Source organism: Neopelma chrysocephalum, unplaced genomic scaffold (genome assembly GCF_003984885.1).
Source record: "Neopelma chrysocephalum unplaced genomic scaffold, ASM398488v2 Primary Assembly neopelma1_66, whole genome shotgun sequence".
NCBI classification, from domain to species: Eukaryota; Metazoa; Chordata; class Aves; order Passeriformes; family Pipridae; genus Neopelma; species Neopelma chrysocephalum.
The window spans coordinates 115,804-132,334 of NW_020897725.1; the positions used below are offsets into that span (position 1 = coordinate 115,804).

General features: G+C 39.3%; 1 protein-coding gene across 1 annotated transcript in view; it reads right to left on the reverse strand.

Moving 5' to 3' along the window:
- SYBU (syntabulin) overlaps positions 1 to 16,531 on the reverse strand; it is a 39,896-nt gene that overhangs the window by 21,762 nt on the left and 1,603 nt on the right. The window contains exon 3 of the mRNA XM_027684332.1: positions 4,487 to 4,684. Within this exon, the coding sequence (XP_027540133.1) occupies positions 4,487 to 4,684 (198 nt within the window). The remainder of the gene's footprint in view (positions 1 to 4,486; positions 4,685 to 16,531) is intronic.

Below are 16,531 nucleotides of genomic sequence, written 5' to 3' on the forward strand. Positions count from 1 at the left end.
ACAACCAAATAAAGCCAATACATCCTGCTTCACCCATCTCTTCTAAAACTCCTAATAGCCCTAAAGCCTTCAAAGATTAATCCGTTCAGACTGGGATATCCTGCCCCAAGGCTCATTCATTCATGACTTGATATATTCACCAGGAAAATGTAGGAAAGATCATTCTGACAACACATGTTGAGTACAACGCTACTTACTTTGCCTTGAAGTAAAATGGCATTTTAAATTAAATAGTGATTCTTAAAAGTTACTTTTTTAATATACTTTCATTTTTATGAACTTACACAGCCAAGAAAGGGCAGGAAAAGCACAAATTGTACCTTGCAGATCTGGGTGATTCACTATTTAAAGGAAAAAAAGTCTAGTAACACAGGATTACAGAATCACTGGGAGGTGAAAGGAACCTCTTGAGACCACCTAGTCTAACACTCTGCTCAAGGAAGACTAGATGAAACAGGCTACCCAGGACCATATCCAATTGAGTTGTGAATATCTCCATGAATGGAGACTCCACGACTTCTCTAGGCAACCTGTGCCAGTGTGTGATCACTGTTACAGTACAAAAACTGTTTTCTTGTGTTCAGATGTAATTTAATGTTTTTCAATCTCTGCTCATTGCTTATTGTCCAACAAATGTAGATGCTCCACATAGTGAAAGCCTCTGAGATTTTCCCATTAGTTTGAACAGAGCAAAGTTTTAATGCCTAAACTCTCAATGATGATCACCCTTCATGAAAAGTAATACATAGCAGTTCAATGGCACTGTAATCCAAAATGTTGCTGTTTTAGCCAGATGCAGTAATAGACGGTCAGAGGTTTTATTAGCAGGGAAAAAAAATAACTTTTTTGCATAGTCTGCTGCTACCTGGAATGGTTATTACTGAACCAAGCTGTGAATGACTGACATCCAGACCTTACAAGGTTTGGGAGCTGACCTTATCTGTGGCTCACCCAGGTCTCCTTTTGTGCAGTGGTGCTTACACCTCTACTCTGCAGGGTCCTGAAGGGGCTATAGGGTCTGGAACAGCCTTAAAGTTTTCTCTTAAGTCTTAATAATTTCATGTGAAACTTCAGAAATTCCATGGGCTCTAAGAAACAGCTCCAACAGTAATCTCAACACATTCAATAAACTGTCCCAAGTGTGCCTATAACATCAAAAGCAAGAAAGACCAGACCTTTGTCAGAAATGCTGAACACAGGCAGCTGATCAGGTGCCCTTCTCAAATTCTCATGCTCACAGAGATTTAAACACAACTCTGTGTTAGTTTAAACATACAAGGTTTTTAAAAGTTATTGACACAACTCTCACTAAAGATTCTCTTCTTTATCCATGTCTTTGAAATCAGTACTTTGCAGCTTGCAGATCCAGACTTTGAATCCTTTCATTAAGTATTGTAATGGAAGTCAAAAAAGAAGATGAGAAAGACTGTTAAAGGAAACAAAACAGTTCTCACTGTTCTCAACAGGATGTGGACATGAGCTGCAGGAATTCAGGATGGATCCTTGCAGGAGGACTACACCAAGAATGTGAATATGTAGAAGTGTTCATGACCCTGCTTATACAATTACAAAAACTGTAGGATTCGGCACAGCGTTTTGATACAAAGCTAAGACTAATGTTAAATAAGTATTTTTGTGCCTTCTTGCAAGGGCATTTTCTGCAACACATTTTGCATTTCTTTTAATATTGCATAGATAAATCACATGCAAAAGAAAGAACAACTTTTAAAATCCAGAAATTAAAAGGCTTGTAACTTTCTCCTGGAGTGGATGTTATATCATCCTTAATGTTCCTGCCCTATCCCTCCTTCCCTGGGAAAGTAGGCACCGTTTTAAGGCAAATTCACTTCTGCAGTGCTGTGATTTGGATTTAGTGCACAACAAAAACAATTATCAACTCTCTCAAATCTATAATTTCTCCATGGTTATAAATATTTTAGAGGTTTAGCAAGATGCATTCCAGGATTACGTATGGTTCTCTATGCAAACAACATAAATTCTGAATGATATCCCAATCTAGCTTGTTAATACTTCAAGAGGTAGAGATGACTTAGATCCATATAACAAGGTCTTAGGCTGATAGAGAAAAAGAAAAGACCTTGTGTATTTTGAAGTCAGAAAAGAAAGATGAAGTGATGAAACTAGAACAGCAGAAAAATATCAGAGCTTGGGAACAGCCTAAAAACATCCCAGGGTTCATTCTCAGTGCTATCCCATTCTGACATTTCCTGAGTTATCTAAATATTTATGTATGTATTTCTTCTGAGATTCAGCATGTTCCAAGAAAACACTCCTGGAAATGGATAGATTTTCAGTAAAATGACAGAGATTTTCAGTAAAATGACAGACATTTTGAAAGTGCACACTGATTGATGTACTTGCCTACAAAAATGTAGCCTAGGACACAGCAAAAGATAGTGGAAGGCTGGATTTTTGTCTCTCATGTGTGACTCATGCTATGTGGTCATTATCACAAGACATTTCAGATAAGTATGAAATAATCTCCATAAATCAAGAGAAGTTTTTGGTAAAGAGAAAATTATGCACAATTCCCTTTATGTATGACAACGTGTATAACGCGTTGTTGTTATTCTCCTCCTGTATCCCACCTCCTTTCTACTAGTCCGCTGTTACTCCTTGCGTGTTTTGCTACAGGGTAATGCCTCCTCTTTCACAAGGGCTAGATCTTTCCAACTGAGTCACCAGAAATTCATGCCAGAGAAGGTCATGGGGAAAGGACTGGATTCACCTGAAGCCAAAAGATAGCAATGGAAGAGAATCACATTAACCTCTGTGGCTGTCACTGAGGAAAATGAACCCTGGCTGTCCCCTGTCATGCTTTCCATTTCTGAAACATCCCTCACTTGTGTCAGCTCTCACACTGACTATGGCATGATTTTGAAAAACTTTCCACAAAAAAAAGTGTGAGATGTTTGGCAGGAGGAACTTAGAAGTACCCTGTAAGTCGGACCCAGTTGCTGCTCTGAGAGTTTTAATAGATCTCAGGATTGACACACTTGAAATCTAGAGACAAGTTTTGCAACCTTAGAGATCAATGCAGAGGTACTGATAGGTATATAGTGGCCCACTTACAAGAATAGGTAAATATGTAAATTAAGTCTGTTCAAAGATTTGAAATAATGCATTCAATAATATGACTTCTGACTATTACTGCAAAAGACTAATAATTTGATGTTATAAGGCAATTTAAGTGTAAAATTGAAAACAAATATTGAAAAAGTTGCATAAGTCTTTTCCTTGGGTATAGGATTCTCCAGTAGAAACAAACTTTCTCAATTCATTATCCACATTTTGCTAAGCCATGTTCATATTCACAAACAAAATTGTTGTGGTAGCCACGGCTGCAGATTTGGCTGTCTTACACCACATTCACTGCATTCTGCCTGCATTAGATTCCTTGATTTTAATGGAACAGAAAACAAACCTTGAAAAAAATATTATCTATCATTCATTATGCACATCAATAGGAGACTGGGAACACTCAAGTAACATGGTGCTATGAAATGAGCTGAAGAACTTGCAGGGATAGTGGTAAATCAGATGACCAATCCAGTGAAGAGATTTTGCAACAGATTCTCTACTGTTTCTGGATTAAACATGGTACTGGCAAATCTGAGCTGGCTTTTCATGAAAGTATATAAATTGCTTCCAGAGGTAAAATGACTCTGGAAACAATATAACCAGGAGGTACCTGAGCTGATAAACCATGTCAGTTCTGCAGCTGGCTCTGTACCAGGCCAGCTCTGTCTCCATGATTAATTAAATAACAGCACAAATATCCTGACCATTTGTAATCAAGAGCTGCCTGCACACGAATCACAAAAATATTTTATATCTACTCATTAAAATTACAGCAACCAGTGGCACACCAGGATATTTAGTCTTGGATGTGCGACAAGCAGGTGCTGATTTAGCTGGTGGTCTGAGGTGGCCCATTAGCCCAAGGCACGGGAAGACACACTCGTGATTCAGCCAGTGCAGTATTGGGGCCAAAACTGCCTGAATCCCACATATGGACTGCCCATCCTCTTGCCTTGGTCTGACACGTTGTATGTCCGGAGCTATCACAGTCTGGCAACCTAAACTTTAGGCAGGATCCAACAATAAATCTCAGAATGTCACAAGACTTTGCTTTCATATTAAGAGTCATTTATCTTTGGGAAGTGAAATATGTGTGCAATTACTATGAAACATGGTAAAATCCATTTCAGTTATTTGACATCACCATTGAGCCTCATAAAAGAAAGTGAAGATGTCAATTAATTATATTTCCATGAAAAAGACAATACAAATAGTGTTTTCATATCTTGCAGGTGGTTCCATAGCAAGAACTCAACTATTTTTTTTTAATTTGCTATCAGCATTAGTGGTATCACAGGCAACACAATGCCATCTATGTAGACATCTGTAAATGTACCAGTCAATTAGAAAGTGTAATTAAGGAAATGAAAGGAATTATACTCACCGGGCTTTACAAGGCTTGTCTTTGTCTCCTTCTTATATCGAGCCAGCTGTATGTTCCCTTCACTCATTGACCCTGGACTAAATTTCTTCCTGGAGAAGTCTCCATCGCTACCAGTGCAAAAACTGATTGGACTTTTTCCAGCATCAGGAGGAGTCTTAACTGGAGATACTGACTGGCTACTAGGACAGCCAGTGTCATCTGAAGAGAAAAGGGAAAACATTAACATTTTTAACTAATAAGTACGTTAAAGTTAGCAGAATAAAAGGAGTGATACATACAACCTTGCCTCTGAAACCTGGTGAGAAGCTACTTGTTTCACCCATTTTGTGAAGAAGACGAACAGGGCAAGTACTTGTTTTGCTAAGTCTGACAAAATACAAAATCAGGGGCTATCTAATGAAAATTCATATCTAAGATTAATTCCTTTAGCTAGGTTAGGGAACATTATAGCATGAAAACACATGAGACACAAAAATGCACTGGGTAGTGCACGCTGGATGCAGGGCAAGCATGGGACACACGCTCTCCTTCAAGAAGTGTTCCCCTATCTGAACAACAGACACAAAGGAACAACCTACAGCCCATATGCAAGAAGTCAGGAATTTCATTTAACTGGAATTAATAAGGGTTCCTCAAAATTGTCTCTCCTTTAAAAGCAACCATGAACACAGAACTCTTCCATTCTTGACCAAGTGTCTGTGTGGTACCTAGTTCTGAAGAGACTGGGTTATACACAGGCTGCTTTTGTTTAAAGCTGAATTCCTCTGAGGGCACACCAGCACTCCAGGGCATCATCAGCTACCTAGGGAACAGACCCGAGTTTCTGACCTCCAGGGAAACAAACACTCCAGCTCTTAACAATTGAATGCAAAGTAAAAAGCCTGATTCTGAATGAAATCCACACATCAAACCCCTGCTTCATCTAATCACATCCCCTGTAATCTGGAGTAATCCTGGTTCCTCTAAAAGTCACGGTGGCTAAGTGATACACAACAAAACCAAACATACCACTCTGACTCTCCTGGAAAAATGTAATTGCTTGTTCTTTCCCAGGACAAAATGAAAGCTGCCATCTAAATTATGCAATTGCAATCTTCTCCTGGTGCATTATCTTTACCTAACATGAAACCCAAAGAAGTACCTGCAACTAAGCCAAGTAATTTGCATGACCATATTGCACTTACCACTTCCACTCTTTTCATAATTTAGGTCAAGCCTCATCTTGCACTGAGTTTTGCATGGGCAGATTGATTTAAAATTCAATGTATGACTGTGCATTTATGAGGCAGAAGGGACAGCCCATATCTATCCAATACCTCCCTGCCCACCTCCCCTCTGCAGGAAAGAGCAGCTTTTGCTACTGTTAACTACTGCTCCCTCAATACAGTAGAAAAACCTCATCCTTTCATGTGATTCAGTTTTCCTTCATGACCGGCCAGTTATTCTACCCTCACCTATCTGTTTCAATGTTCTGCTTCCCATTTCTCCATGTTCTGCCTCCAGTCCTGAGCAAGGCACACACGGGTGCTGACTCTCCAAAGCAGAGCCTGTAGGAGCAGCCAGCACCCTGAGGTGTTGCATCCCAGGTCTCTGCCAAGTGTCAGGCATGATGCCAAGCCATGGGGCAACCTAGCCTACTGCCAGAATCATTTCCCAAGGCACAAAGGGCAGTAGGAGTGCAAAGCACCTAATACGGCTTAATCATATTTAATTCTTTCAAATCATCACAATTAAGCCAACAAGCATCTCCTTTTGCCATCTTGCTGCTGCCTTCTGCAACTCAGAATATGTCCCTAGCAAAATAACAGGAGATAGAAGACTGCTAATGAGGTTTTCAACCCATCCTCACATTCGTCCTGACTGGATTGCTGCCCAAATGATTTTAGTTTATTTTTTATCCCTTCCAGTCCCATCAACATCACAATATAACTCAATACAGAGAAAAGAGAAGGTGACAATTTCCTCACAGATAGGCACCCATTTCCTTTTCTTCAAGGTTCAGAATCTCTTCTGCAGGCAGAGTGAATGCTACCTACAGGGCAGTCGATCAGCATTGTTGAGTGTTTCTGAATTGCATTTAACAGCTCTTTTAGCCATGTCCAAAGCATCCTCACTTTAGAAGCATTTAAGCAGCTTCTTTAGCTATGCCCAAAGCATCCTCTCTTTAGAAGCACACAAATATTTGTAGTCAAATATACTCAGAAATAAGTGACAGTTTGTGTAGTTTATTTTTAATTTTTACTTTTCCATTCAGATGTTTCTGTATGAGGCAGTATTTTCCTAACCCTGTGTTAAAACAAAAACAACAACAAAAAAACCCCTGCAAGAGACTATTTACTTCATCTCTCCACCAATAAATTTATTGTGATACGTGTACATGTTCTGCAGACCTCACAGATATGTTTTATAAGGGAGACTTTATATACAAGTAACTCCCAAAGCTATAGAGATGCTACCTGGAGGAGTCACAGGGGCTGATAAAACTTTAAACAATGGAAGAAACAACAGTGTTAAGAATTGAGACATTGAAAAAACCAAATGTGTAAAACTAAATGAAATAAGGAAATAAGGTAGCTAAAGAATGAATACAAAAATAGCATAAAAAATATTTTATTTGCCATCTGCTGACATCGCCTCTGATATCATACTGGTGACACTGTGCCATCAGATTATATCATATCTACATTTCCTTGTTGTACCCTTAAGAACTTCAGCTTTCATTTCAATGGGGCACTTTTTAAAGGAACAAATGAGCCTGGCACAAAGAAGAACAGCTCTTTTTTATTCATATCCCTCGTGACCTTTAGATACACCAAGAACCAGGTGAGCACACCCACTACAGCTGCAGTAAATGAATGGTTCTATTGTACTCCCTCTCCTCTGATCACTTGTTATTTTTTATGTAATGTACATCTTCTACTCCTTCTACTTTGTATTAGTCAGAAACATGAACAAAATTATAAATTTTCCAAAACTAGGGCAAGCTTCAGGGAAACATTTTTGTACATCAGCCTTTTGAATAATCCAAATGTTTACTACAACAGAAAGGAAGAGCTGCCTACAAAATGCTGGTGCTCACCACCAAAGGCAAGCAAAGCTCTGCTGAACACTCCACCTCCCACCTGACCCACAACTCACTGTCCTGGCACAAGGAAAGTCCTGGTGAACAGTGAGGTGCTCTCCAGCTGTTCACTGCTGGCCAATTGCCTGCACATACCTTAGTCCTTCCCTGCTTCCTTCCTCTGTCCTTCTATCAAAGCCTTAACAAGTATATTTGTATTTAATGATGTAGGCGAGCTCTCCCCCACAGGAGAGCAGCAGACTTCCCTGTAGACCCTGACAGCACATCAAGGTGATTCCCCTCCATCTCACAGCCAGCCTGACATCTGCCCTGCTCACTGCTGCAGTGAGCACCTCTGCTCCTCATCTGTACACAGAACAGAATCCAGTAAGGATTTCAGGTCCAGACTTCTCAGGAATACAGGTAGACCTGATTTACCTTCTCAGGCACATGAGCATCAGGAAGACAAAAGAGAGAAAGCTGGCAAATAGTGCTGTGAAAGCCTGTACTTATGATCTTGCCTGAATTATTTACTTGCACAAGAAGGAAAATGACATAAATTTATAACACACAACCTTCAATGCTTTCTTTCATGGTGTCTTTTTTCCCAGTGGCCTCCTAAGAGCGTTCTGGGAGTAGACTTTTCCTTTGAACATCAGCTGGATTTCATCACTGAAATTCTGTGTCCAAGCCCTGTCCCAGATCAGATATGCCTGCCAAGTTTCAAAGCCAAGCATGGGATAGTGTCTCCTCACACAAACAATCAGGAAAGTTGCTCAGAACACTCTGACATTTGCATGCACTGACTAACTTTTAAATAGTAAAGTCAAAATATAAACAACAGAGTGAAAGATAATAATACTATTAACAGCTGACAAATATATTGTTCTTATAGACTTTTAGGCTATATGTTTTGACGTGATGATTTTCTCTGATTTTCTGGGCACAGAGACTTTAGAAGGTTCACTGGAAAATCCTTAGAACATTCTTTAGAAAATTACTACCTTTTCCTAAACGCTTCAAGAAACACTGAATATACAACCTCCTTATATAACACATCCAAATAATTAATGATGCTCTCACTGAGGAAGCACTGCCTTCTTTCTGCTTTCACTCTTAGCTGCCAGATCTAGTTAGGCACTCCTCGGAGACTGAACTCTCCAGTTTCTACCTGATCCCTATTCCACTGTACAATTTTCATTTCCTTCTAGGGTTCTCTTGACCAATGTTCAGCTGTACATACTCTGAATTTCCACCAAGAAATGTGGATTCCAGAATTAAACATGTGACTCTAATGAAATTTTAAATATTCATTGTACCAAGACAAACCCAATTTCCTGGCAGTTCCCTTTCCATTCATCCCAGGATCTGTTAGTCCGGGTAGCCACAGCTCTGCCATGATGGTGCACTGCAAGCTGGCTATTGACAGTGAGGGTACCACCATGGACATTTCAGAATTTTTCAGGGTAATCTCCCAGCCTGCTTGTCTGCCTCACATTTTTTGACCCCCTACAAATGCTTTGGTCTTCTTTTCATGACTGGTCTTGTAGCACAGAGGTGTTTTATGCAACAAGAGAAGTTGCTGACAGACACCAAAGCTTCCACCTGTAAGGCTCTTTCTGTATTAAACCGAAAGAAAGAGGCTCCCCTGGAGAGTGAGTCAAAGGACAGCCTAATTCTGAGTCACTGCCTGGAGGATCTCTCCTCTCTCCATGGACTAGTCCAACCACTGCTCTGACTTGGGCAGCTGAACCAGTGAGGGCTCACTGCCCAGGCAGAAAACAGTGCTAATGGAAGACTCACAGTGTCCTTCTGGAATAACTGGGAAATGCAGTAAAAGTAGTAGATGAAACATAACAGTATAAAATTAGTAGTACATACAGAAAGATAGAGGTAGAAGCATATTCACATCCACACCATGAGGGACTCAACAGGCATAAATCCAACCTCACCACAACACAGAATGGCCCTCTGGAGGCACCCTCATGTGCCCAGCAACCAGCACAGCTTAAGGTAAGAACTGTGAATATTCTCCTCAGCTCTTGATTGTACTAAAACTTTTCAATTTTACTGAAGCAATTCCAATAGGTGATTTCACGTACTCTATAAGGTTAATCATTTGTTACTAACAATTTGTCATCTGCAAAATCATACAGACTGTTGTAAAAAATATTCAATAACTTCACTAAAAGCAGGATCCTAAAAATGCTACTAGATTTGGTCATTCTGGTCAGTTCTAAACTCATTTCATAGTTAAGAAACTTATTTTTAAGACCTGTTTGGCTTGGTATTTAAGAAAATGTCTTAGAATATCATGTTCTTGTGAGGCAAGTGTCTTACCAGAAGCCAAACACACCAAAGAAGGGCAGAAGGGCAAACAAAACTATAGCCCTGTCAGGAAAAGAGAGGAGGCCTACTTATACAAAATGCTGCTAAGCAAATTAATTCCACATTTAATCTCAGTGTCTCTGCAGGCAGAACTGGAATTAACTATGCTCCATTTTGCTTGTGAACAAAGGCAGTCTAGCAGCTCCACCACTCCCTGAGGTCACCTACAGAGGCTGTGCAAACTCTTGTCCTTGAAGGGTTTCTAGTCTCAGATAGAAAAAGCCTTGGCTGCTGTGACTTAGTGCTGGAAACAGGCTGGCTTCAAAAGGGAGGCTGGATGAAATCATCTCCAGAGATCCCTACAACCTACATGTTTTTTCTTTACATTTGTAAGATATTCCACCCTGTTATTCCTCGTCCGTCTTTCAAGCTGGAACTATTGATTTTAATGTTCTAGTCATAAAATCTAACCCTGTAGTCAAGTAAGTAGAATCAAGACTAAACATCTTTGATTTCTTCTGGTGGTTGCTGAGGTTTCCATCATTAATATACAGGCAACTTTCACATCTGTTACTCACCAGCCCCTTTGACCTTGCTTCTGTCACACCCACAGGCTGACCACTAATGGTCATTGCTGAAAATTTAGTATGAGAGCTGCTCACTGAATTTGGTAAGTGGTCCTCTCTGCTCAGTCACAGCATGGCAGGAATGCTGACAGGCTAAGATAATGTAGAAGAGGGGAGAGGAAGGTGAAAAAAGAACAGACCGACCTGCTCCAACAGCTTGGACATCTTTTGCAATGCAGGACTTCCCATAAACATGTCCTCAAAGGTATCTGCTCTCAACATCTAACTGTACAAAAGCTAAGTCATACTGAAGTAGTAAATTTTAATTGACTTCAGCAGTAAATCTACCAATATTCCTTCTACTTGAACATTTCCCTAACAGGCAGGGCTGATGTGAGTTCTGTGAAACCATGTGAAAAAAAGGACTATATAATTGTGGCTTTCTGGCCCTGTTATTACATTTATAGCCCCACTAATGGTATTAGCATAATGGAACAGAAGCATAAGGGCTTACCAGTAAAAATATCAATAAAAATAGTACTGTTACTAGGAGAGCACTGTGGTCGGGAGTAGCACAGCTCCTTGTCACAGATAACATTTGGACAAGGGGTTTACAATGACAAAGGATGAAAAATATTTTTAGAATTTTTATAGAAAAGTTTTAACTAAAGGTAAGGTCAGGAAAGAGTCTAAAAAAGAGAAAAAGAAGAGTCTTTTCTATTTGGTATGGAGTTTTTTAAGCACTTTAGTAGACTTTACTAACCTTTCCTGAGGACAATAGCTGAAAGTGGAACCACTGCTCCTACCTTTAGTGGGAAAGCATTGACTACATCCAGTATAAGAAATACTACCCATTTAGTATTAGCGTTATGTGAAATGTATACGTATATATAGATGGGTTTCTCTGTGTGTGTTTTAATGTGTTTTATTCCATTATTCAGCAAAGGAAGAAATTATAAATATTCTTTCCAATTTTGAAGGCACCATTTTTGAAAATAAAAATTTTTAATAGACCACATAGAAATTTGTACTTGGTCCTCAAATGCTGCAACACTTTATACTCCTTTGCTCCCATACAGCTCTGCCTCCATGGCTGACAACAGCATATGACTGTGACCCTCACAGCTTCAATATCATCTCATAAGGTTGCACTGTTCACCTTCTAATGGAACGAAACTGCCTATATTCTATCCATTGTTGGATTATGCGTATTTTTTCTTAAACTGTCCTCAAGCCAAGATTGGCACTCAACATCACCATAGAACCCACTCACTGTAATTGGTGATTCATACATCTCAAAACACTGTTCAAAAATAAATGCAGGGTTAAAAATGTCATCTTGAATTCTCTTAAAACATCAAGATTCTCTTTTAACACAAAACAAATCAAAGACTTCTGATTAAAGTTTCACTCCTCCTACAAGTTGTGACTTTCTTCAGTATGCATAACATCATTCAACTCAATAGAAAATTGTATGAAAAGCACTGCAAAAAAAATATTAGATTGCGTATTTGTGGTGAAGAAAATACAAAATATTATTTAGAATTCAGCCTGTAGTACACAGCAAGCTATGACAAACAGGGTAGTAGAAAGGGTGAGGTATAGTAGAAAGGGTGACTGTTCTCAGGACACCATCCAAAATGTGCCAGAGTGAATGGGAACTGTTCTACTGACCTCGGGAGGCTCTGGCTCAGGTTTTAAAGGTTCACAGTACTGACAGATGCATTAAAAGGTGATAACAAACATTCAAAAGGTCAAATATTTTGGCTTCCAGATGTTGCTGTGTGGCAAGAGGGACAAAAGGATTGTTACTTAGTAAGAGAGAATAAATAGTGATGTTGAAAATGAAGCAGGGAAATGCCAAAAACTGAGGAACGAGCAGGCTTTGTTCTTTAGTACCTAGACACTTTTCTCATTTCCATGTTTGGAACAGATCTCTGTGCCACGGAAACAGAACTTGCAGCTCAAAATGTAAAGCAATAATAAATTATTGCACGTAAGCCAACCCAGCAGGAAATTCTCTAGGGAAGCAGCAGTGAGAAAAGGAAGCATGTCACCAGTGTCACCCTCATGCTAAATGTCCATATGTGCATTTTTGAAAGCAGACTTGGTTTCAACACTTTTGTAAATTAATATCACAGTAGTCACTGAACTGCCTTACAGAGTGCAGCAAACAAGCATGCTGGAGAAGACCTCCACTTCAGAAGTCTGAAAAAAAAGCAAATGGACTGTGGAAAAGCATAGCATAAAGGACTGCAGAAAAGAGAAGTTAACTTGCAGTATCACATACTTGAGAACTTTTAAGCACATCTCTTTGAATCAATAACTCAGATTAAAAATCAAAGGAACTATTTAGGCAAAATACTTCCTCTGATAACCAGAAACATGGAAAATGGGAGAACTCACTATTTCCATAATAATACATACATATATACACACAAATAATAGGAGCAATTATTTTCAGTCATTTATACTAACTCCCTGGCCTCAAACTGTTGACTTGTTAAAATACTAAAAATTTGTTTTCCTGTATCTATTTCTATTCAGGAATACATATTTAAGTACACACACTTTAATAGTGTAGCCTCCAAGGCTAGCTGGTTTACAATGCAACCTTCTTCAATGCTCTAGCAAAGAAATGATTTACTGGAGTGCAAGAAAGTACAACTTTTTCTTCAGTAACACCTGTTAAAACCCTATTCTTCTTGTCTGTGGCTATTAATATGGATTGCACATACACATGGACTTCAATAAGCCTGTCTAAAGCCTACGTGCTCTTTTTGACACCCTGTGAACCCAGCCTCAGCATGGATCAATAGCAGGGCCAATTGGCAAATTATCTCTGAGTTTGAGGGGACTGTGCACAGGAGCAAGTGAGCAGGGAATGGCAACACTATGATTCCTGCTGTAGCACCCACACTCCCAGGCTTACAGTGCAGCCATTGTACAGATGCACATTTATTGTGCCACATACGCAAAGGACAAGATTTAAAAAAAATGGTTACACCAGGAAAGAACGAGTTATGAAATAAGGATTGAACATGAATAAGCATTGAACTAAATCTTGAAATTTTAAAGAAAAAGCAAAAAAGAAGCTTCAACTCTTATTTTTGAAGACTGTGTTGAAGTACAGAGATGCTACTCATTTTCGATAGCCTGTAGGGCTATTCAGTCTAGGTAAAAAGATGATTTACAGGTAAGCCCAAGGAAAGAGGAACTGTTTGCTATGGGCATAAAACAAGTCCTCTGGCTCAAAAATGCTTTTGCTGAATGAATTCTTATGCTGAAAATGCATAAGTGCTTCCTGAAAAGCTGCATCTCAGTTACCAAAGCTTCACTGCAGAAATTCAGGTGACTGGCTTCTGAGAAAAGGCTGAAGGAGAGCTTGGCCATTATTATAAAGGCAGCACATAACAAGTCTTCTTCATAAAGAGGAATTTAAAAGCTGAGCTATTCAGAAACTGAAAGTAGAAACAAAATATATCCCAGACTAAATTCCTTTTAAAAAGAAAAGCTAAACACTTACTGAGCTTGGCATGTCCAGGCTGACTTTGAATCAATAAGCAACTGGTTTGGTATCAAATGGACATGTACACCAAAATCAAGGATAATGCCTCACCCAAAGTTTCACACTTCTTACAAGGCAAACACTAACTGGAATGACCAAAGGCCCAGCAGCTGCTCTGCCATGGATCCATCAGCAGATGGCTTGTTTGGGATGCTTTAAATTGTGTTCTCTGCCCAATTGACAAGGTAAGAGCACACAGCCACTTTGAAGCCAAGTGCAACTTATGAGAAAAACACGCGCAACACGGGCAAGTGGTCAGTAGCATTTGAGCCAGACAAAGCTGCTGGGAGAGTGCTTTTTCATCGTTTGACATCATATGAGTCCTGTGGCTGACATCCAAGCCGTAGAAGAGAAGTGCTCCCATATCAAATGACAGCCAGGACCCCAGATGCTCTAAGATTTTAAGGAAGGATTGTGCACGGTGAATACTGATACAAAGGCTTAGCTTGCCTATGCAACATCCAGACAGCATCCATGTTCACTTGGCAGAAACAAAGAATATTAAAAACATATTTCAGGAATATCACAGAGGAGACTAACAGTCTCACCGTGCTTCATATGGACTTACAAAGCAAAGCTGACATAAAGTCAACTACAAATAATTGACCAACATGGTCAAGTGAGTCTCTGATCCGGTTAAACAAGACAAAGAGGGAGCTGGTCATGCAAATTTAAAACCTATCACAGCCAGAACTAACAAATTCTTCAAAAGGAACTAAGCATTACGAAAACTGTCTCTTTTCTGTTGCCAAGAGGTACTTTTTGCTGCTGCCACCATGCTTGCAGCACTGCCATGGTTCCTAAAATAACATTAGTAATACCTAGAGGATCCCCCTACTCTCATTTAGAAAGAAAAAACTCTAAGCCTTCACTTATGAATTGCGACCAATGTAAGCACACAGGGAAAATGGACAACACCAGAAGCTCTAGGGAATCAAGTAGAAAAAATATATTTAATGGATGAAGAGAAAAAATATCATTTCTACTGAGGCAAAAAGAAATCTACTGATCATAACTACTTGGTGTCAATAATAATGGAAGAAAGGTAGAGAACAACTTGAAAAGAGAAGGATAAACAGGAAAGGAATTATTCCAGGGATCAATTTATACTATCTGCTGCTTATTAAGAATATTTTGGAGTTTAACGCTCCAAAGAAGCTACAAAACAGACATTTATCCAAATGCTCATGAACTTTTTCATACTGCTACATTATTGCTCATATGATACATCCACTCACCTCTTCCAGTGTATTACTTACTAATTTTAAATACCGTTTCTGCACATGTCACTTCTCAATTAAGATGAAACACTAGGAGAGGCGGAGCAGAAGCTGAGGCCCCTCCACTCACCTCTCCATACAGCTCTTTGCCATCCCCTCCCCAGAAACAGAAACCAGCAGCCACCTGCTGATGCTGGCGAATTTCAATCTAAATTAGACATACTATGATAAAGAAGGATCATAAGTGGAAGATAGGGAAGAGATGTCAGAAAATGAGGAAATCAAGTTAGTGACTGTTGTCATACCTGCATCACTGTGAAAATTCCATCAAACCTAACAACAACTGACAGGTTCTGACATGGAAAGCAGTGCCTTGGCTGATCCTTGGCTGCAGAAGGTCAGAAGACTCACAGCACTGTCAAACTGCGTAAGCAGCTTTAGAAGCACAAAGCTATCAGCATGGGGAAAAAAATTAAACTAAATAAATGCAACATTCATGGAATAATAAAAGTTGAATAAAAGAAATAAAAGAGATGAGCAGTTGTGCTTGAGATGCAGGTAAAGAGACCAGCACTGTACTCTCCAATACTTCCGTGAAACGTGCCCTAAAACTGTCAAGCCATGAGATCAGACACACCCAGACTAATACAACGTGCTGCTGGGACTCAAGACAGCCTATATAGTGCAGTGGGACAGCAAGGGTATATGACTCTGGCAGCTACATGTTGAGTAGATCTGAAGAACATGGTACAAACCCAAAAGATGAAAAAAATGTCAATAATCAAGATGAAAGGCTTGTCAACACACAGGGGAAAAAAATGGATGAAAAGCAGCCATTTGGGAGAGATCATAAAAAATAATGTATTTCTAGAAAGCTTCAAAAGATTTTATTTCTTTGGAACAGGCAAAAAGGGGTTTTCAAGTAGGTAAGGTGGAGGGATTAAGAAGGCATGGGAAAAAGACTTCAGCATTCTTACAATTCTATGATGTTTGTTTAACACACTGCATTGTTCATTAAACAATAACCAAATAGATCATTCCACTGAGACTGAATTGCAAAATCTGGCAAAGCTAGACTCAAACATGGATATTGTGTTTCTCATCTAGGAAAACTTGTACACTGTGCTCAATACACTGTTTTTTGCTAAAGGAATTTAAAAAATTACAGTAATCTGATCCACTGTAGTGAAGACCAAGACAAATATGAGCATTTTGGTCTGTTCCCAGGAAAATCTCTGGTAAATTAAATACTTTATGAATTTTTTTAAAAAAGGAACATGCTCTGATATTAACTATTACAAA